At 39.4% G+C, this 23,531-nt stretch overlaps 2 protein-coding genes and 1 non-coding gene across 3 annotated transcripts; 2 read left to right on the top strand and 1 right to left on the bottom strand.

Annotated features, from left to right (window-relative positions):
* Positions 1 to 306: 306 nt before the first annotated feature.
* LOC125188913 (uncharacterized) lies at positions 307 to 8,142 on the bottom strand. Its single transcript, XM_089064880.1, has 4 exons — positions 7,503 to 8,142; positions 1,649 to 1,854; positions 1,491 to 1,594; positions 307 to 430 (listed from the first exon to the last, which is right to left on the bottom strand). Exons 1-4 carry the CDS (start codon positions 8,140 to 8,142, stop codon positions 307 to 309), a joined length of 1,074 nt encoding a protein of 357 aa, XP_088921006.1.
* Positions 3,387 to 3,493, top strand: LOC125202875 (small nucleolar RNA R71). Its single transcript, XR_007173212.1, has one exon. It is a non-coding gene; the product is annotated as a small nucleolar RNA R71 (small nucleolar RNA).
* Positions 8,143 to 19,638: 11,496 nt separating the features above from the next.
* LOC125188906 (protein FAR1-RELATED SEQUENCE 5-like) lies at positions 19,639 to 22,506 on the top strand. The gene is made up of 7 exons (XM_048086005.2): positions 19,639 to 19,648; positions 20,063 to 20,828; positions 20,982 to 21,445; positions 21,489 to 21,674; positions 21,750 to 21,859; positions 21,923 to 22,337; positions 22,490 to 22,506. Exons 1-7 carry the CDS (start codon positions 19,639 to 19,641, stop codon positions 22,504 to 22,506), a joined length of 1,968 nt encoding a protein of 655 aa, XP_047941962.2.
* The last annotated feature ends 1,025 nt before the right edge of the window (positions 22,507 to 23,531 follow it).

Here is a 23,531-nt window from a genome sequence, read left to right as displayed (position 1 = left end):
AAAACAAAAACTTAAAGCAAAAAGAAAAATCCTAAACTCACGGTCCACCACTTCATTCCCCCAAACTTATGTACAACAAAGTGTAAAATAAGTTTGCAGAGTTGGTAGGGACGTGAGTGGACTACTGAAATAAAAACATACCTAGAAAATTCTCGCTTTGAGGCCTGACCGAGCGAAAGTTGAAGATCTTTGAAAAAATTAAGCTGGAGAAATACGCCCAGGTGGCGGCCCGCCGCGGGCTGTCCGGCGGTCGCCACACGACATCAAAATGTTCCAGCGAGTATGTGGCGGACCGCCGCGGAGAGGTCAGAACCTCGAGGGCGCCGTCTCTCGTGCCGACAATTTCTTCCACATAGCCTTATGCTCATCCGAAGCAAGGCTAACACCATAGTTCTTCGCATTCTCGGGCTTCCCCTTTGATCCCATATTTCTACAAACGAAAAGTACAATAATTAGAACATATACCACTAATGGGAAAATCAAAGGTTCCCCCAAACTTGCACTCTTAGAAACAATATGAACGAATCAACATGTAGAAACAAGCTTAGGTGTAGAAATTTTCCTAGATAGTAACATGGAAACATGTAAAACATAAACTTCCCAACTAGGAAACACTAAACCATCCCCCAACGTGAATTCATCCCCCATGTAGAGACGTATCAACAATAAGTCAATATACATCAACAATCTCTAAGTCTACTCAAGTATTGCAATTCATGAAAATAATAATAGCCTCATAATGCTACGAACATGATTGCAACATAGGAACAAATATAAACAAGAAGGAATCAGTATTCACAAAGCTTCAAAACTAACACCAAAACACAATATCACCATCAAATTCACAAATAAGCATACACAATCATCCTCCATCATAAAATAAGAGTTTTTACCGAACAATTCTTCCAACATACGCCTAAATCCATGAAAGAAGTAGAACAATGCTCAGGAATTGAGTTAGGATTCGTACCTTGTGTTGATTGAGAATTGGAGAAGAAGAACTCTACACTTGGCGAGAATTTAGAGAATGATGGTGTGGGTGTGTGTAAAAGGTGGGGGTTATGTGCAAGGAAGGAATTTGAGAAGGAATGGGAGAAAGAATAGAAAACATACTTTTTATAACTGTATTCCCGTGTCTGGACTGAGCGCGGCGGTCCGCCGCACGGGCGTTTAAAACAGTGGTTCGTGGCGGGCCGCCGCGGCCCGATCAGCGGTTCATTCGGCCCGCCCTAAGCCTGCCCTAAGCCCGTCCTATCCTGCACATGTGAAAACAAGTGTGGCGACAGCCGTGCTGAGTGCAGCGACCGCCACACGTTATTTTTTATTTATTTTTATTTTTTTTAAAATATAAACGAAAATTACAAAAATAGAAAAGCATTGGGTTGCCTCCCAACAAGCCCTTTTGTTTTTATTCGTTAGCTCGACTTGAAGTGGCCCACTAATTGGGGGGATCAGCGACCCGAGTGTTGAAGATAGGCAAATGGAGCAACTTGGTCCCTAGCTTCTTCCACCACTGATATTTCCCCATCTTTGTTTTGAGAACATAAACTTCGGGGTCCTCTCCGGTTGCCTTCTTTTTCTTTTGCTTCTTTTTCTGCGGAATAGAGGTAGAGGGATTAGTATTGACCTTTTTGGGAGAATGTCTTACCTCTTTTACAACATCGATGGTGGAGGTAGCATGTTCCTCCGTTTCAAAGGGGTCTTGTGGTTTGGTCAAATCCGTGACCATGACCATGACTGCCCTACACTGCTGTTCCATCTTAGCCCGCTTTGCTTCCTCAAACTTGAGCATCTCGCTTTCGATCTTATAGGTGGACTGGCTATGGTTGTCGCTGATTGTGATCTCGCCATGACCTACATCAATCAAAGCTTTGCAAGTGGCAAGAAAATCTCACCCTAAAATTAGAGGGACGTTCTTGTCTACTTTCATGTCAAGCACAATAAAATCGGCGGGGAAAATAAGGTCATTTATTTTCACTAAGACATCCTCAATCATACCAAAAGTTTTGATGGTCGAGTTATCGGCCAACCTGAGTGTTACGTCTGAAGTTTTGAGTGGCCCAATGTTGAGCTTTTCATAGTACTTCAGTGGCATGAGATTGATGGATGATCCTAGATCGCATAGTGCCTTGTCAACCTTTCCCTCTCCAATCTGGCATCGGATAATGAATTGGCCTGGATCTCTCTGCTTTACTGCCTTTTCCTTTTGGATGATCTCGCTGCAATGATGTGGTAGCTTAAGGTCGGCTTTTGTCGGCTTTCTCTTCCTTATCACCGCCTCTCTTAGTAGCTTTGCGTACTTAGGTATTTCCTGCAACGATTCAACTAGAGGAATGTTAGTATGAATTTTACAAAACATGTTCAAAAAGTGTTTGAACTGCTCTTCGAGCTTAAACTTCCTCTTTGGCTGGAAAGGTAGCACAATCCCATTGTGCCGCACGAGTCCCTGCTGGGCGGGCGCTTCTGCCTTCTCGGTGGCGGCCCGCCGCGTAGAGTCCAACGGTCCGCCGATGGCTGGGCAGACTCCATTCTGGGCTTCAGTGGCGGCCCGCCGCGTGCTGTGCGGCGGTCCGCCGGCATCTTGGTAGTCCCCAGTTTTATGCTTTGCCACCCACTTTTTGTTGACGTCGTCCACTAGTGCGGCTGCCTTTGCCCTATCCTCATCCAATTTCTTTTGGATTTGCTCCATTTGTGTGTTGATGTTGGCTATGGCTGTTGAGATCATGTTCATTCCCTGCACGAGGTTGTTTATCCTAGCTTCGACCACTCCGATCTTGGTGTCATTAACCTTCCTGTCTTGCGCGATTACTTCCAAGATCCTTGTGATCCCTTGTTCATACTTTTCCTCCTTTTTAATTGTATCAACTACTCCTCCCTTAACGTTAAATCCTGCAGGGGGTTGCAAGTAATTATTGTTAGAATAAGAAAGGTTAGGATGAGGTCGGTTCCCATTATAATTATTGAAATTACCGCCCCCCTGGGTAGGGCGATAATTATTGTTGTAATTTCTATTGGGGCCGCCTCCTTGCATGTAGTTGATTTCTTTCACTATCGGGGTAGGAGTTTCAGTCTTCGAGACTGCTATAATGGAGGTTGGTGGAATCGGGTCCTCCTTCCTTGATGAATCCATTTGGTCCACCCTAACTCGAAGCTCGGCCAATTCCTTTGCAAAGGAGCTTTCCTTGGTTTCTTCGACTGCAACTATCCTTTTTAGGCTATGCCTTTCTTTCGACCACCCCCTGCTGTTGGTGGCGAATTCCTCTATCACCGCCATGGCTTCCTCACCTGACTTTCCTAAGAACCCTCCATTTGCACCTGAATCAAGCATAACACAAATTTTCTCGTTAAACCCATTATAGAGAATTCCTACCTGGTGGTCCACAGTGAAACCATGGTTAGGGCACTTTCTGAGAAGGGCTTTGAAACGAGCAAACGCCTCATAGAGGGGTTTGTCATGGCCTTGGATGAATTGGAAGATCTCGCTTTTGAGCTTCAAAATTGTGCCTGGCGGATAATACTTGTCGAGGAAGGCAGCTATAATGTCCTTCCATGTGGAGACCTTTTCTATGGGCATACATTCAAACCACTCTTTAGCAGAATCAGTTAATGAAAAGGGAAAGAGTCTTACCCTTATGGCGTCGTCGTCGACACCGTTCAATTTGAGAGTGTTTGCGATCTCCACAAATTTGGAGAGATGGTGGTTCGCGTCCTCTGTGGCCCTACCTGCAAAAGGAGTTTGCTCAACCCTTTGAATAAGGGGCATGCGTAACTCGAAATTATTAGCGTCAATACGAGGTTCATCACGGGTTGTATCTCCTGATTCTTCTTTTCCAAGGCCTCTCGGGCCGCCCTTTCCGCATCTCTCTCATCCATCAGTAGCTTCACCATTTCCTGTAGTTTCTCGATGTCTGTTCGGTCACCCATTATTCCTGATCCTTTTTCACTTCTTATTTTCCTACGAGTTCTCTCAAGTTCTAAATCGAGCGGTTCTAAGCTGTCCTTCCCAGAGCGCGTTCGCATACAAAACCTGCAAGAACCAAAAAACAAAAACTAAATAAAACTAAAATTAAAAACTGAAAGAGATTAAAGCCCAAAGTATCAAAATTATCCGTTTGAAGATATCACTCAAAGTGAATTGTTCTTCCCCGGCATCGACGCCAAAAACTTGATACACTTTTTATTAGCACTAAATAAACCTGCAAGTATACAAAGTATATATAGTATAGCTAAAGGTCAGTACCGAATATCGAACACGGGGAAGACGAACACAAAGTGTCTATCCTCTACTGAGACTCAATTAGTATTTGGAAAAACATTTGGGTTTTGAAAACTTTTGAAAAACTAAAAGCAAATAAGAGCATAGATCAACTAGAAGCAAATAAATCAAGAGAAAGACAATAGAGATAAGGGAATCCCAGGGATGTGTGTTCACAGTTATGGTTATACAAAATTCCAACTACAATACCCTAGCACAACTATTACTTTGATAGAACGAGTCACCTAGATTATGCTCATGCGAAACAAACGTTGATTACAAGATTAGGGTTGTCAATCCTAACACGTAACTCCAAAAAGCTCCTAAGACCCTTGAAAAGTCCTCACTCTCAATTAACAGTGCCGTTTTAAAGGAAGCTAACTGTAGTGTCTACTAAGTGGACCTAACTCGCTAGAACTCTGTCACAGTTATGAAGCAAGTTATATTAAATCATACACGATTGTGTCACTCAATCATGAAGCATCAAGATTAACTTAGGGAAGAAACAAAGTAAAATCAAAACGGATATTAAATAGCAAACGGAACTTGTATAACCAAAGTCGATACTAACACATCCCTAGAATCCTATGAGTTTAGTTACACATAATTGAATAAGCTAAAAACATAGATTGAAGGGAAGACAATTTGAACATAAAACTAAAGCAAATAAAACCCGTAGGTTGAATCCTTGTCGTTCTTAATGTTCTTGAAATTCTGCTCCAACTCCTTGCACCAATGAAGTACTCTAGGTCTTGATCTCTATGAAGTATTTTGCAATTGGAAGTTCTCTTTTTTTGATGAAGCTTGAGGTCTTATTTATATGGGAAAACCATTCCTTGTTGTAGAAGGAAAAGGTCTCCAAAATATGGTAAAACTGGGCGCAAACCTAGGGCTTCTCGGATTCGCCGCCTTTCTCCGGCGGGCCGCCGCACCTTGGCCAGTGGTCGCCGCGTTGGAGTCCAGAGAGTCTGTTCCCTCGCCGGCGGACCGCCGCACATCTTCCGGCGGTCGCTGGACGAGACTTCTCTTCCAAGCACATTTTTCCGAGGTGGACCGCTGCGTTGATCTGCCCGCCGGGTGCCGGCGGTCGCCGCACACATCCGCGGCGGTCGCCGGTCGCCGTCTGACTCCAGATTTCCAAACTTGGCGTTTTGGCTCCCTTTTTCGGCTCAATTATGCACATTTCTCACAAAACACGTCAAAATACCAAAATAGACAAAATATGCAAATAATTGACGTGTAGAGTGACTTTGACATAAAAAACGGACCAAATAATGGCCTTAAAACAGTGCAAAATATGAGTGTATCAACTCCCCCAAACTTACATTTTTGTTTGTCCTCAAACAAAACAATAAAGACACCAAATAGACACACGGAATGCACAAGGACTAGACGTCATAATTGCATCAAAAGATGGAAGAACAATTTAAACATGTTTTAACGCAATCAAATCAAGCATGGCTTATTAGTGCACTTTCATTACTAACTCGTGGAACACCTTGAATTCAAGCCCTCACATGTGGAAAACTTCCAAAGATGGGAAGTTCTCTCTCACTCTCAAAGTGTATAAGGATAATGTGTACATAAGCACTCAAATCATGCATCATGCAAAGTTTACCATAGGCTTGCTCAAAGTCTACTCCTTCCTCTACTAAATGTGATTAAGCTTCAAAAGTCCGAAAGATGTTTATCTTTGGTTGTAATGTAGGCTCTTTGGTAGGTGATGAATATTTGACTAAAAAGTTACTAAAAATACAATATCCCAAGTAGAGTAAAGATAACTTCACTTTTCTAACCCAAGACACTTTTAACACTTCATTTATTTTTCTCCTTCAACTCACTTTCCAATCCTTTGATTTTCTTTTTTTCACAACCTTTCACACTTTTTCTTTTTCTTTCTTACGCATCCTTTCTTTTCTTTTCTAAGATCAAGCACATACTTGGAATTTTTCTCAACTTCACAACTTGTACTTTCTTTACATTAAGCACACTACTTTTATATTTCCCCCTTATCTCTCCAATTCCTTTACAAATTAAGATAGTAATGACTAACTAACCCAAGGAATTGTCTCCATAATTTTGGCTTCCAAAGAAAAGGCTTAAAGGCTCAAACTTGGCTCCGAAGTGGAAAATTTTGAATATAAAATTTTTTAGTGAGTCATGGTTTTTAGATAAAAGTAGGCTAAGAAAAGATGGTCAATCATCCTCCTAAATCGACTTAAACACTATGTAGACATAGGCAAGACTAGGAGCAAGTTTTAGAAACATATACATGCATGCAGATAAATCACACAACAATAAATTTTTGGCTCAAATCCTCACAAGGTATAAGCATGATTCAAGGCGAACAAGCAATTCACTAATTATGCACCTTTTTACCAAACCATCAAATCGAAACGTTAAGCCACACTTAAACATTAGATGGAATGTAATATCATCGGCAACTCAATATAATGTGTGTCCCTAAGCATGCGTGTTTCTAAGTTCTTCATGTTAAGTTCACGACATGGATTCAAGAAAAACATTTTTTAGAACACAAAATTCACCTACGGGGTTTTTGAAAATAAAGCAAAAACTAAACTCACGGTCCAACACTTCATCCCCCCAAACTTATTTACAACAAAGTGTAAAATAAGTTTGCAGAGTTGGTAGGGACGTGAGTGAACTACTGAAAAAAAACGTACCTTGAAAATTCTCACGTTGAGGCTTGACCGGGCGAAAGTTGAGAAACTTCGGAAAAATCACGCTGGAAAAATACGCCCAGGTGGCGGCCCGCCGCAGACTGTCTGGCGGTCGCCACACAACAACTGAATGTTCTAGCGAGTATGTGGCGGACCGCCGCAGAACATGTGGCGGTCGCCGCGGAGAGGTCAGAACATGCGAAAATTTTTCAACGCACAAAAATTAGAACTAACACCAAAAACACTTAACTTAAAGCAAAAAATGTCAAAAACATGGTTGGGTTGCCTCCCAACAAGCGCTTATTTTTCGTCTTTAGCTTGACGTTCTTTGAGGTTCATGAGTTATCCCCCATCGTGAGGATTCCTTTGGGATGCCTTTGTACCAACAATCTTAGTTTCTGCCACCGCGAATGGAACCAACTTGTTGAGAACTTTCTTCCACCATTTGAATTTTTCACTCGAGGTTTTGATTACGTAGATTTCGGTGTCATCGTGAGGTGGAGTCTTCTTCCTCTTCTTTCTCTTGGGCTTTTCCTGCAAGGTAGGCTTAGTAGGATTAGGCTCGCCCTTTTTAGGAGCTTGAGGTAAAGTGTTAACAATGAAAATAGTAGGGTTAGAAAGATCTTCCCCTCCAAATGGATCATAAGGCTTAGACAAATCGGTCACCATGACCTCCCTGCAATCATGCTCCATCTTAGCTTGTTTCGCCTCTTCATACTTAAGCATTGCGCTTTCGATGTTGTAGGTCGACTTTCCTCCATGGTCACTTATCGTGATTTCTCCTCTACCTACATCAATAAGAGCTTTGCATGTGGCTAGAAAATTTCTGCTTAAAATTAGAGGAACTTGTTTATCAACTTTCATGTCTAAAACAAAGAAATCGGCAGGGAATATGAAGTCATCAACCTTTACTAACACATCCTCAATTACCCCTAACGCATTTACCGCAGTGTTATCGGCCATCCTTAAGCAGGTATCTGTGGATTTGAGCGGCCCGATGTTGAGCTTCTCGTAGTACTCCAATGGCATTATGTTGACGCTAGCTCCAAGATCACAAAGAGCCTTGTCTACCTTACCATTCCCAATGGAACAACGAATGATGAATTGGCCAGGGTCCCTCTGCTTGACAGTCCTTTGCTTTTGGATGATATCACTATAGTGAAGAGGTTGCTTTAGATCAGATTTCTGGAGCTTTTGCTTTTTCATCGCCGTCTCTCTCAAGAGCTTGGCATACCTAGGTATTTCCTGCAATGCATCAACAAGAGGGAGGTTAGTATGACATTTACAGAACATATTTAAAAATTGTCGGAATTGCTCTTCAAGCTTGAACGGCTTCCTCGGCTCGAAGGGGAGTACAATCCCATTGTGCCGCACGAGTTCTTTCTTGGCGGGCGCCTCTGCCTCTTCAGTGGCGGCCGCTGCGGGGTTTGCGGCGGTCCACCAGGCGTCGGGAAGGATCCAAACTGTGCCCCAGTGGCGGCCCGCTGCAATGTATGCGGCGGTCCGCTGGGTGTCGGACATTCCCCAAAACTCATTCCGGAGGTGCTGGCTTCATCCTTGTTGATACCGACAACCTTGGAAACAGCCTTGCCTTTATCCTCCACTGCCTTCTTTTGGAATTGATCCATTTGCAATTTAATGATGGACACAGTGGAGACAACAGTAGCTTGGTTAGTCTTTCCTCTACAACTCTCATCTTGGTCTCGTTGTTCTTTCTATCCTCTATCATTAGCTCCAAGATCTTTTGGATGCCAGCCTCATATTTGTCTTCCTTGGTAGGTGGCTCCATTCCTTTCTCTTTACCTAGATTGAACCCTGCATGAGATTGGACAAAGTTATGATTATTAGCATGAGATACATGTGGATGTGGGTGATTTCCATTATAATTATTAAAATTACCGCCCCCCTGATTAGGGCGATAATTATTATTATAAAGCCTGTTAGGATCACCCCCATTTTGGACACATTTGACATCTTTGATGGCATTCTCTTCTTTTCCTGGAGCTTCCAATTTTTCTAGTCTTGTTCTGATGAATGCCAATTCTTGGGATGTCTCATTCCCACATGGTTTCTTCACTGCATCTAGCCTTTCAGCTTTGTGTTTTTCCTTGGACCAACCTCGACTGTTTGTAGCTAATTCCTCTATCACCTCCATAGCAGCAACTCCTCCTTTCCTCAAGAATCCCCCATTCGCCCCTGAATCCAACAAACTAGAGATTTTTTCGTTAAACCCATTATAAAGGATTCCTACCTGATGGTCTATTCCAAAACCATGATTCGGGCATTTGCGGAGAAGGGCTTTGAAACATGCGAGAGCTTCATATAGAGGCTCATCGGATCCTTGTATGAATTGAAAGATCTCACACTTAAGCTTTAGGATGGTGCCAGGCGGGTAGTACTTGTCGAGGAAGAGTACCACTAGATCCTTCCAATTTTTGGTTTTATCTGCAGGCAGACAATCATACCATTCTTTAGTAGCATCAGTTAAGGAAAAGGGAAAAAGCCTTACCCTCACAATATCATCATCAACACCATTGATCTTGATTGTATTAGCTATTTCCACGAACTTGGTGAGATGTCGATTTGCGTCCTCGGTGTCTCTTCCTGCGAAGACATTTTGTTCAACCCTATTGATTAAGGGTATCCCCAACTTGAAGTTGTTGGACTCTATCTGCGGACCTGCAGGAATATCCACAATGTTACCATGACTAAACATATTCAAGACTGGAACTACCACCCTCACAGTTATGGTTATACAAAATTCTAACTACAATACCCTAGCACATTTATTACTTTGATAGAACGAGTCACCTAGCTTATGCTCATGTGATACAAACGCTGATTACAAGATTAGGGTTGTCAATCCTAACACGTAACTCCAAAAAGCTCCTAAGACCCTTGAAAAGTCTTCACTCTCAATTAACAGTGCCGTTTTAAGGGAAGCTAACTGTAGTGTCTACTAAGTGGATCTAACTCGCTAGAACTCTGTCACAGTTATGAAGCAAGTTATATTAAATCATACACGATTGTGTCACTCAATCATGAAGCATCAAGATTAACTTAGGGAAGAAACAAAGTAAAAACAAAACGGATATTAAATAGCAAACGGAACTTATATAACCAAAGTCGTTACTAACACATCCCTAGAATCCTATGAGTTTAGTTACACATAATTGAATAAGCTAAAAACATAGATTGAAGGGAAGACAATTTGAACATAAAACTAAAGCAAATAAAACCCGTAGGTTGAATCCTTGTCGTTCTCGATGTTCTTGAAATCCCGCTCCAGCTCCTTGCACCAGTGAAGTACTCTAGGCCTTGATCTCTATGAAGTATTTTGCAATTATAAGTTCTCTCTTTTTGATGAAGCTTGAGGCCTTATTTATAGGGAAAAGCCATGCCTTGTCGTAAAAGGAAAAAAATCTCCAAAATATGGTAAAACTGGGCACAAATCTAGGGCTTCTCGGATTCGCCGCCTTTCTCCGGCAGGCCTCCGCACCTTGGCCGGCGGTCGCCGCGTTGGAGTCCAAAGAGTCTGTTCCCTCGGCGGGGGACCGCCGCACATCTTCCGGCGGTCGCCGGACGAGACTTCTCTTCCAAGCACATTTTTCCGAGGCGGACCGCTGCATTGATCTGCCCGCCGGGCGCCGGCGGTCGCCGCACACATCCGCGGCGGTCGCCGGTCGCCGTCTGACTCCAGATTCCCAAACTTGGCGTTTTGGCTCCCTTTTTCGGCTCAATTATGCACATTTCTCACAAAACACGTCAAAATACCAAAATAGACAAAATATGCAAATAATGGACGTGTAGAGTGACTTTGACATCAAAAACAGACCAAATAATGGCCTTAAAACAGTGCAAAATCCGAGCGTATCAGTTATACAAAATTCCCACTACAATACCCTAGCACAATTATTACTTTGATAGAACGAGTCACATAGCGTATGCTCGTGCGATATAAACGTTGATTACAAGATTAGGGTTGTCAATCCTAACACGTAACTCCAAAAAGCTCCTAAGACCCTTGAAAAGTCCTCACTCTCAATTAACAGTGCCGTTTTAAAGGAAGCTAACTGTAGTGTCTACTAAGTGGACCTAACTCGCTAGAACTCTGTCACTGTTATGAATCAAGTTATATTAAATCATACACGATTGTGTCACTCAATCATGAAGCATCAAGATTAACTTAGGGAAGAAACAAAGTAAAAACAAAACGGATATTAAATAGAAAACGGAACTTGTATAACCAAAGTTGTTACTAACACATTGACAAACACAGATTTTGCATGTTTTAAGGGCTAGATTTGACTCGTTTTAAATGTCAATCATGCAAATTATGTTATTAAATTGCATATGTTATACATTGGTATTTTTGATGTGTTTGTTGATAAATGATAGAAAAAAGGTGCAAAAAGGCCAAGGTGTAGCAGCCTCTGTTCGAGCCCATTCTTCCAGCGATTTTGAAGTCCAATCAGTGCTTAGTTCATACCATTCTCTTTGCTTTTGAAAGAGCTTCGCGTGGATGTCTCGCACGTCTCAATCGGAGTTCTGTAGAGAAAGTTATGCCTATTCTACGAACATTGCGCAGTGCAGTCAAAGCTGACGGGAATTTAGGCGGAAATTCACGGATGAAAATAAATTATTATATTTTGAAGCCAAATCTCTCCCATATCTTGAAGGCCACGAAAATTAACCTTTTTCTCTAAACCTAATTTTAATCTTCATCTCAGAGCCTCCAATCCTTCTCCTTCTCTACCTTCTTCCATCCCACAATCCACACATATAATCATCCATCTTCCATTGGAGCGGAGCTCTGCAGATCCAGGCAAGAGAAGACTGAAGATTGAAGATTCAACCTTGGGTTTTATCTATTTCTTTCATGTCTCGTACTTTATTTGTAGTTTTTACTTGTCTATGAGTATAACAACTTTTGTGGATTTTTTTGGTGAAGATATTAAATTGATTTTTCTTGTTAGCTCTTGCATTTATTTGATTTATCCTTGTGCCTTCTATATTAAATTGACTAGCTACCTCTTGAATATATGTTAGAGTTGATTAGAGTACTCGAGAGACGAAATAGTTGACTTGGAAAAGGGATAATTCACACTTTAATTCAATAGAACTCGGGAGAGTTGAGGTTTCATGTGAGGTCATTGGTCTTACAATCTTTTAGGAGTTAGGTTTAAGAATTAGAAGGGGACTTTAATTATTACACCTAATCTACGGATTTCTCACCTCGGGAGGGGGTTTAATCTAGTTAAGTGACCGACTTAATAACTCTAGAGACCGTAATTCGAGGAGGTCGATTGTGTTTTGGATCCCAAAATTCTACATCATTAGCCTGCTTTGTATCATATGTTTTTATGCTTCTTTTTATTTGTTTATTTATTTTCTGTCTAGTTTAATAAACCAAACCCAAAAATCTCCGTGTCTGTAGATAGTATATGACGCTTAGTATATGGTAGTAAGTTGCAATCTTATTCTCTGTGTTCAATATCCCGGTACTGACCTTTAGTTATACTAGATCTACCCTGTAAGCTTGCAGGTATTTTTAGTGCTAATAAATAGTGCATCACACATCCCTAGAATCCTATGAGTTTAGTTACACATAATTGAATAAGCTAAAAACATAGATTGAAGGGAAGACAATTTGAACATAAAACTAAAGCAAATAAAACCCGTAGGTTGAATCCTTGTCGTTCTTGATGTTCTTGAAATCCTGCTCCAACTCCTTGCACCAGTGAAGTACTCTAGGCCTTGATCTCTATGAAGTATTTTGCAATTATAAGTTCTCTCTTTTTGATGAAGCTTGAGGCCTTATTTATAGGGAAAAGCCATTCCTTGTTGTAGAAGGAAAAGATCTCCAAAATATGGTAAAACTGGGCGCAAATCTAGGGCTTCTCGGATTCACCACCATTCTCCGGCGGGCCGCCGCACCTTGGCCGGCAATCTCCGCGTTGGAGTCCAGAGAGTCTGTTCCCTCGGCGGCGGACCGCCGCACATCTTCCGGCAGTCGCCGGACGAGACTTCTCTTCCAAGCACATTTTTCCGAGGTGGACCGCTGCATTGATCTGTCCGCCGGGCGCCGGCGGTCGCCGCACACATCCGCGGCGGTCGCCGGTCGCCGTCTGACTACAGATTCCCAAACTTGGCGTTTTGGCTCCCTTTTTCGGCTCAATTATGCACATTTCTCACAAAACACGTAAAAATACCAAAATAGACAAAATATGCAAATAATGGACGTGTAGAGTGACTTTGACATAAAAAACGGACCAAATAATGGCCTTAAAACAGTGCAAAATCCGAGCGTATCACATACCAATCCATAAAATGTACAAAACAAATGATGCACAAACGATGTTAATATAATGCAATAAATCAGACCAATAATGTAACATAGAGTCAGTCATGTATCCCTCTCATTATATAATGCAATAAATCAGACTAATAATGCAATAATGTGTAATGTGTAATGTGTAATGCATAATATCAACCTAATAATGCCTAATATGAAATTAATACTGGTGTTACTGTAGATAGTAAACCAATCATTATGCACATATTTGCATAAATAATCCATCAATTCTAATGAAACAATCGCTTCAGATTACAACCCTTAATTCAAATCGACCAAAAACCAAGAAATAACTAAACAATCAACCACCATCAATAATGGACATAATCGACAACAAACTAAACACAAAATCATCAATTTCCAGTACCATCTAAAAAATCCTAATGGTTTCAAGCGCAAAATTCGAACATATACCAAATAGACTAAAAAACTTCAATATTGTACAGAACCCTAGTTCAATTGCATCAACAAACTCAATCGAAGCTAGAAACGGTGAATCAAAGACTATGTGGTCTCCTAAATGACCAAAATTGAAGCTTAGATGTTTTAAATACCCTGAATCGAAATTTCAAAACCCACATTGTTGCAATAATGGACAGAATCAACTGGTACAGCGTTGAGAATCGACTGAAAATCGCTACTTCACGACGGTGAATCGTTTTTGGATTGAGAGAGAATGGTCGAGAATTGTGTTGATCGTGGGTGGATTGGATTGAATGAGAGGGAGAGAGCAAGTAGACGAAAGGTTTATGAAAATCACGCTTAATTATCGGATCTTTCGTTTTGAAACGCGCTCCAGCCATCAGGCTTTTACTCTTATACCCTCATAATGCACAAATTAGCACATATAATGCAACACGAGATCAGATTTCTCCTTTTAATCTAGTCCATCCATTCCATCAATCTAATGGTTGATATTAAGAAGGAAATAGACACTAAGGGGGCAATAGAACCCTAATGCTCCCCTATGTATCTACATTTACACTAATTATTTTGGGCTAAAAATAGGGCAAATATTATCTTTAATTTTTTTTACCTTTATACTCCCTCTGTACTTGAAAAGTATAAACATTTGATTCGGCATGTGTTTTAAAGTATAATTGGTAAAATGAGAGAGAGACAAAGGGTAGTGTATGCAGTGTTAGTGGATAGTGAGCTCCACATCATAGTAGTGTAATATTATAAATTGTAAATAAATTGACAGTGAAGAGTAATGTATTGTTTAACTATTCCAAAATTAGAAAGTTTATACTTTTAAGTCATGGCTTAATAAAAAAATATTTAGTTCATACTTTTTAAGGACAGAGGAAATATCATGTTAACTTAAAATTTTCATCCTTTTGTATATGTATCTAATATGAGAACTCATTTATTAATTAGGACTAAGAGTAAGGCAAATATTACCTCAAATTTTTAAAGATCATGCTACAGTAGACTCAAAATTGAAGTTAAGTAGTCAGGCAACACACAACTGTATTTTTATCTTCGTTCAATGAATGTTGAGGATGGACTAGTAGTGTAGTCTTTTAACAAAGAAAGATGAAGCACCAATACTGTCTAGTGATAGTATCTACGATCAATTCCCCTAAAATTATCTTGTAGAAATACAAGTGGGAAGACCTAGATATCGACTTCCAACGTCATGTTTTGACGTAGTATGAACAAAGTTATTAAAAATTTACATACTCTTGTAGGGATCAGACTAGGAGCGGATTCACTAATTACCAAGACCTCTTTGTTCTTTATTATGGGAGCTCAGTCAAACTCCAACCACGCGACTGATATGTATCAAAGATTACAATCAAATCCCTCACAACTATTACAATTATAGTAACTAGTTCTAGCTAGGGTTCTTGAGTAATCTTGACTCCTTGGTAAACCTGCACACTCAATCAACTTGTTAGTACACCAAAACCAGATCCTTGCAGATCTTAAACAATTACTAACAAAAGAAACGAAGCAAAACAGAATAGATCACAAAATATGGCTCAGAACCCGCCACATAGCCCAGATCTATTCAACTAGGACCGAATCCAAGGGAGCACCGATGGATTGACTGGAGTTTACCCTTACATCGTCAATACCTCCACCACACCGCCCCTTCACACCGGATTAGTTCACCACACACAACTCAAGAAGAAACCCTAGTTCTCACAAACGCTAAGCAACCGAAGAAGTTGCCTTCTCAACAACTCACACTAGATCAATCACACAAGAACAGCGAAAGAATCTCAAGAAATCAACCGGAGAAGCCATCGAAGAAGCAGAGAGAAAACAAAGAGTCTCAGAGAGTAGAGAGGGAGAGAGAGTAGAGTGTAGAATGAGAATCAGAAAACGGCTCCCACTCTCACTTTACAAACACAACACAAAAACCCTCAATCCAACGGCCGAGAAGCAGGATCCAAGCGAAGAGGCACGTGGCAGCCATCCAGGTGTGAAGAGTAAGCAGCTGGGCTTCTGGGCCAAGTCCAGTAAGGATAAAAGGCTCAGACACAAATTAAATCAGGCCCAACAATAATAGTCCACATATATTCAACAACTCTCATTACGTCCAAATAAACACGTTTTGTATATACTTATTTTGAAATTGTTGGAGTATTTTCCTAGTAAATATATTGTGGTTTCCTGTTAACTACTCCCTCCATCCCTGAAAGTTTGTCCAGCTTTTTCATTTCCATCCGTCCCACAAAATTTGTCCCATTTCACTTTTTACCATTTTTGGTAGTGGACTCATATTCCACTATTTCATTCCTACTCACATTTTGATATAAAACTAATATATAAAAGTATGACCCATGTTCCACTATAATTTTTTGAACTCATTTTTCATTATATTTCTAAAAACCTATGCCCGCTCAAAGTGAGAAAATTTAAGGGACGGAGGGGGTATTCAATAGGAATGAACTCGAGACTACAATGTTAGAATTTTAGAAAATTAATTAGAAATGTAAGTATATAAGCTTTCTTATGTCATTTCTTTTATATGTAGCAATAAATGCAGCAAAAGACAAGTGCAGTGATTGAAATGTTTTTTTGACTACATTTTCTGGTAGTGTTTAAAAATACTATTCCCTCCGTCCCACAAAGACTATCCTATTTTTTCATTTTCGTCTGTCCCACAAAATTTGTCTTATTTCATTTTTTTACCATTTTTTAGTAGTGGACTCCATATTCCACTAACTCATTTCTACTCACATTTTATTATAAAACTAATATATAAAAGTAGGATCCACATTCCACTAACTTTTTCAACTCACTGTTCATCACATTTCTTAAAATCGGTGCCTGGTCAAAATGAGATATAATCTTTGTGGGACATAAGGAGTATAACGCGACCTTTTGTTTTCACGTTTAAAGATTTATGCACTATATGGATTAAAAATCTTCGGTGATGATGAAATTTCAAGTTATTGTTAACAATAATGCCTAGAGATACTACAACGAAAAAGACAAAGAAAAAGACAAATATAGGGTTGCCTTTAATTATGTATATTTGAATAATTAAAAGGCCAATTAGATACTTGAATGACAGATTCAAGTGATGCTGTTATATTAGAAATATTAGTAAGACTTTTTTAATCAATAACGAGGTTAACGAGATTTGTTTTCTCCAAGACTCCAACAATGTCGTCCTAGATTCAGTATAACGCACGTGGGTGTGGTAGGTACATCTATTAGTGTTCATTGAGGACTGAGGAATGTAGTACTATGTTTCAAGTGAAGTACTATGTTTCAATTGTTTACTGATGAAAAGATAAATCCACGCTTTTTGAAATGCAAACACATGTAAAAACCTCCATGCAGCAAATCTCTTTCCTAGAATGCTAAAATGCATTTAAGAAACAAATTAAGAGAATTCAAATGAATAAAGTGGATATGATATTTGAAACATTTGAAAATAATATAATTCACTAAAACATGACCATCATATATATAAGTTTTGATATATGCAGGCCCATTTTTAATACAAAAATACAGAACCAAACATATGAAGGTCATTTTTAGGTCATTGTAAGCTTATTTTTACATCATTATTATAAGGATGACATAAAAGGATCTTAACATGACCTCAACCCCAAAGTTTATAATATGACATAAAACTGCTTTATAATGACCCTCTGTGTTTTTCTTTAATTATTGACCATTAGATTGTCAAATCTCATGGTCATGATTGGGTCTGGATTTCGTATTGGGATTAATTTTTGTATTGATCATTTTCTTATATATGGGCATGTTAGGGTGTCACCACCCTTTAAAATAACACCATACCACTATTCCTATCCAATCATTTGTACACGTGGACGAATAATAATCTGCCATGTGACAAAAACAAAATATCTGAAAAAGACGGCCAGCAATTTTTCTTGTCCAACAATATCCGACACACTATACAACAATCTATAGATTGCTGTGTAGTGTTTGTAATATTGTTGTGTAGTGTTCGTAATATTGTTGTGTAGCGTTTATAATATTGTTGTATAAGTGGTGTCACGGTGTCACTTGAAGAGGGATTGTCATTTTAACACAAACATATATATATATATATATATATATATATAGAGTTGTGATCAATGTCGAACCAATTTTAAAGACCGAACTAAAGACCAAATCTGGGCCATTAGATCTAGTGCCATGTGTTTATTAAACCATATTAGCGCCATGGCGTTGGTGATAGATATTGTAGAGAGAAAGAACGACACGCGACGGCGAAACCACATTTACGTACTGGAATGAAGTAAAAACCTACTAGAATGAAGTAAAAACCTACTAGAATGAAGTAATATATTCTGGAACGAAGTTAAATCTTCGTAACATGTTAGTATGACTTATTTACCTTCAGATGAATTAAAATAGGCTCGTGATGAAGGCGAAAATAATTTATAAATTTCTGTATCTTATCCATAAAAAACTAGATCTAAAAGCCCTAATTTGGTAGGGTTCGGTGGTTCGGTCTTTAAGAGTGGATTTGTGGATAATAGGACTCTATATATAGGGAGATGATCAAAATAAGTATGTGTTTAAATTCAGAAATGCAGCCCAAATGTTAGCCCTAAGATTAGATGATCTAATGGTCAATAATTAACCAAAAATACGGAAGGTCATAATTAAGCAGTTTTAGGTCATATTATAATATTTGAGTTTAATGTCATGTTAAGATCATTTTAGGTCATGCTTTGTTAGCATGACCTAAAAATAAACTAACTATGACCTAAAATTGCCCTACGTAAGATATGGTTCTGCGTTTCTGCATTTAAATCTGGTTTTCATAGATCAAAACCCTATATATATATAGAAAAAATACATCCCTATATATATAGGGGTGCACTGTGGTGCCACCATAGATAGGATAACACCATATCACCAATATAGTCCGTTAGATCTCATTTATGGACGCCTAAGATTAAATTTCGTGAACAGAACACGGGTTGCAGTCTACTGTATTAGATATTGCAGTCGTGGTAAACTGCAATATTGTTGTGGCAAGACTGCAATATTCAATGAATAACACTGCAATCTGGTAACGTAAAATTAGAAATTTCCTATTTTACCCCTCCGTGTTTTTACACGTGGCAGCATGACAAGTACACGATTTTCAGATCTAATGGCCTAAGATGGTGGTATGGTGTTACAGTAAAGAGGTTGTCATCTTAATACATCCATATATATATATATATATATAGGGGTATGTTAGGGTCATAACAGCATCTCAGTGTAAAACACAGCACAAATCACAGCCCTTGGATCCTTAGATTGGATGGCTGTGATAAGCTACATTATTATACTAAAAATGTACATTATTCGCCGAGGTACATTATTAGAGTGGAAATGTACATTATTAGACTAAAATGTTACATTATTATCATATGTACATTATTAGGCTAAAAATCTACATTATTAGATGACACGTGGCATTAATCTGACCGTTAGATCACACGATCCAATGGACTGCAAGTGTTTTAAGTTTTACTCATACTTAGCGTTTTGATATGAATACATCCATATATATATATATGGATGTATTCATATCCTTCTTCCATATAATGTTCTATTCTCCTTTTTAATCTTGGCCATCTATTTTCTACATCTAATGGACGAAATTAGATGATGATTTATACTTTTTAATTAATTAAAAAACTGATAAGGGCTTTTAGGGTAATCACAATGCAGATGGTTATGGTAAGTGCTTGATTATCTCAATCCAAAGATTCTACAAAATATTTTTTCTCTTCTTCCGGTATTCTTCAATCTTCCTCCATTGCAGAAAATTATACAGATTGCAGCGGTTTTATTTCTCGTGGTCGCCATATTCGAGCAGCCCCATATTATCGTTTTCGTGTTCTTGAACAATGGAAGAAGGTAATTTTAGACGAATTTATTTTGTGATTAAACTGATTCAGCGTGACTTGAAAACCCTTTGTTTGATTTTTTTGTTAAATCAATAAGCAATAAGGTTTTCGCATGGTTTCAGATTAGTTTCAAGTTCTTCTAGGGTTGAGTGTTTATTTTTTTTCGCAAGGTTTAAGCATTAGTTTCGACTTCTTCTCGTCGTCGCCATATTGGAGCAGCCCCGTATCACGCCATATTATTGTTTTTGTGTTCTTCTAGGGTTTGTTGTTTATTTTGTTTTATGTGCTGCTGTGTTGTAATTCTGGATTTATATAATGTACGAATAGTACTGTGTAATGCATTCTTTCTTATATTTAATGTATGGTTGATATCATATAATGAAACTAAATTCTAATATGCTTGTTGTCTTGATTTTATGTATAGTGTTTGTTATACCTGAATGTTCTCCACAATTGAAGCCTGTGGTTGGTCAGAAGTTCCAATCCCTTGATTTTGCTTTTGCGTTTTATGATGTGTACGCCCGCACCGTCGGTTTTGATACGCGAAAACAAGGAATGAGGAAGGCGGCGGACGGTGTAACTACTTGGTATTCTGTCGTATGCAACAGGAAGGGCAACAAGAGGTCGAACGAGGAAGACGATGTGAATGCACGATCTGGTTTTACTATTAAACGCAGGCGGTTGTCCAAGCGATGTGGTTGCAAAGCAAGTATATCCTTCAAGTTCTTTTCTGAAGCAGGAATTCTGGGATATATTATTCAGGAGTTCAAAGAGGTTCACAACCATTATATAATGGAGTCAGAGCATCAGCAGTTCATGACACTTAACCGAAAGTTAGAGGACGTACATCACAAATTCATTCTGGACTGTTCCAAAGCTAATATAGGCCCCACACTTACCTTTAAGGTATTGAAGGAAATTCTCGGTGGGTTTGAACGTGTCCGTTGCAATGTCGGGGATATTAGGAACACTTCGCAAGACATCAAAGCATACGCAAACGGTTGTGACGTGCAGATGGTGTTGGACGACATGGCGAAGAAGAAGGAGCTGTCCGATGCGTTCACATATCACTACGAAGTAAATGATGCTAACCAGTTGGTCTCCCTTTTTTGGTGCGATGGTTTGATGAAGAGGAACTACCATATGTTTGGTGATATAGTGGCGTTTGACTCCACTTACAGCACAAACAGGTATACATTACAATAATATTTATTTTTCATTATATGCAATATTTTGTACATTACTTAGTGCATTATACAGCCTTACATTTACATTATTCTTACATCGTTATGCATTATTCATAATTTATGATGCTAATGACGCGTACCCTGTGTGCAACGCAGGTATTGCATGATCTTCACACCTTTCACGGGAAAGGACAATCATAGGAAACCTGTAACATTCGCTGCCGGATTGGTGTGCAACGAGAAAATAGGGGCCTTTGGCTGGTTGTTCAAACATTTCGTCGAATGCATGGGCGTAGCACCCAAAATGATTGTAACAGATCAAGACTTGGGCATGAGAGCAGCTATTCAAGAGGTTCTTGTAGGCACTCGACACCGATGGTGTATGTGGCATATAATGCACAAGTTGGCTTCCAAGGTTCCAGGAAGGTTGCTTAGGGACGAAGATTTCAAGAAGGAATTCAATGCATCCGTTTGGTCGGACTTGCTTGAACCCGACGAATTTGAAGAGGAGTGGAATGGAGTGATTGAGCGTTATGAGCTGGAAGACGTTGATTGGTTGAACACATTGTACGAGTACATACAGATGTGGATAACGGCCTACTTCAGAGATTTCCCACTCGGTTCGATGATTAGGACTACGTCCATATCAGAATCTGAGAACAGCTTCAGATTCTGTGCCCATAATTGCCACCCGAGCGAACCTTGTCGAACTATACTTGTATTTCAACAATGCTCTGGACTTTCAGCGGAACTCTAGAACAAAGCTGGACTACAACGATGCTACTTCCGTGCCCATAATTGCCACTAAGTTGGGTTTCGAGAAACATGCTGCAACGATTTACACAGACAGTATGTTTAGAAAAATACAAGAAGAAATTGTTGATGGTAATGACAGATGCTGTGTACTTGGTTTTTCATCAACAGATATGATTGACACCTACAAGCTTGGGGATAGCCGACGGAATTCGTATTCTGTGAGTCACGACAAGAGTGAAGATTCATACTCTTGCGACTGCAAATTGTTCGGTAGGCAGGTATATTTGTGTTGCCACATTTTTTTTCTATTTAGGAACAATGAAGTGGCAAAAATTCTATAGAAGTACTGCAACAGCCGATGGATGAAGACTCCCATAGTCAAGGCTGTACATGGACTTTTTGATGTCACCGTAGATACAAGGTCCACCGTTGACGATAGGCAGACTGTATCAAATCAAGGGATATCGTTGTTCTACGGTTTTATTCGACGGTTCGAGACGGACATTGACGTGCTTCGTGCATTCGTCAGTGGTTTGGAAGAACTTGGTAATTCTCTTCAAGCTGGAACTCCTCCAACGTCGGCCTTTGAAAAGAGGCGCATGATTGAAGAGTTTTACGGTATGCCACGGCCTGAGGTAGTAGAGGTCCATCCTCCGGATGTTGTAAAGACCAAGGGTCATGCTAGCAGCTCCGCGAGCCGACTGATTTCAAAGAGAGAAAAGGCTATAAAGGAAGCTACTAGGCCTCTTAGACGTTGTAAGGCGTGCGATGAGTTAGGTCATCACGACTCTAGAAACTGTCCAATGCTTAAAGAGATGGAGAATGAGAAATAGCTTCGTAAAGGCAAGAGAAAAGCTTGATGTGTTTTGTAATTAATAAATTAGTTTTCGTCTTGTATTCGTTTTTAGTATTTCTAGCGCTGTGATCATTTTTTGCGTAATAACTTAGTGCAGTACTTTGTTAATGTGCATTATCGCGTTTATAGCCTTGCATTAAAAATGATATTCTGTGCATCATTCCTTCTTTTGTTCCATTAATCGAGTTCGTTGGTAATGTGCATTATCGCGTTTATAGCCTTGCATTAAAAGTGATATTCTGTGCATCACTCCTTCTTTTTATTCCATTAATCGAGTTCGTTGGTAATGTGCATTATCGCGTTTATAGCCTTGCATTAAAAATGATATTCTGTGCATCATTCATTCTTTTATTCCATTAATCGAGTTCGTTGGTAATGTGCATTATCGCGTTTATAGCCTTGCATTAAAAGTGATATTCTGTGCATCACTCCTTTTTTTTTTTCCATTAATCGAGTTCGTTGGTAATGTGCATTATCGCGTTTATAGCCTTGCATTAAAAGTGATATTCTGTGCATCACTCCTTTTTTTGGTTCCTTTAATCGAGTTCGTTGGTAATGTGCTTTATCTGATTTATATCCTTGCATTAATTATGATATTCTATGCATCACTCCTTCTTTTTGTTCCATTTATCGAGTTCGTTGGTAATGTGCATTATCGCGTTTATAGCCTTGCATTAAAAATGATATTCTTTGCATCACTATCTTTATTTAATCCATTACTCCCTTATGCATAAGTTTGCTACATCACGCACTAGTACCAAAATATGCATCACACAATAGTACCAAAATATGCATCAGTTTTTAAGTGATACCTATGGTTCAAAATATGCGTCTTTTGACCAAATCAAAACAAGTTATCAAGTTATCCCAACCCAAAGGTCTTAAACTTAACGTCAACAGCGTTTCTAATCACTAATCTTGCAATCAATCCAGCCCGAACTCTTCGACCCACTTTTCGAAATTGAACCTAGGCGGCCTCTCTTTCCAGTACTTGGCGGCAGAAGAGACGTTGGTGTCATGATGGGAATTGTGTGACGAAGACAGTAGTGCGTTTGCTATCTTCATTCGGTAGATTTCCAGATTTTTGGTCCCAT

This window comes from Salvia hispanica, chromosome 2 (genome assembly GCF_029641045.1).
Source record: "Salvia hispanica isolate PSC_SH4W2 chromosome 2, Shi_PSC_v1, whole genome shotgun sequence".
NCBI classification, from domain to species: domain Eukaryota; kingdom Viridiplantae; phylum Streptophyta; class Magnoliopsida; order Lamiales; family Lamiaceae; genus Salvia; species Salvia hispanica.
The sequence above is the reverse complement of the archived record's forward strand: the minus strand, read 5'-3'. Positions and strand labels throughout refer to the sequence as shown.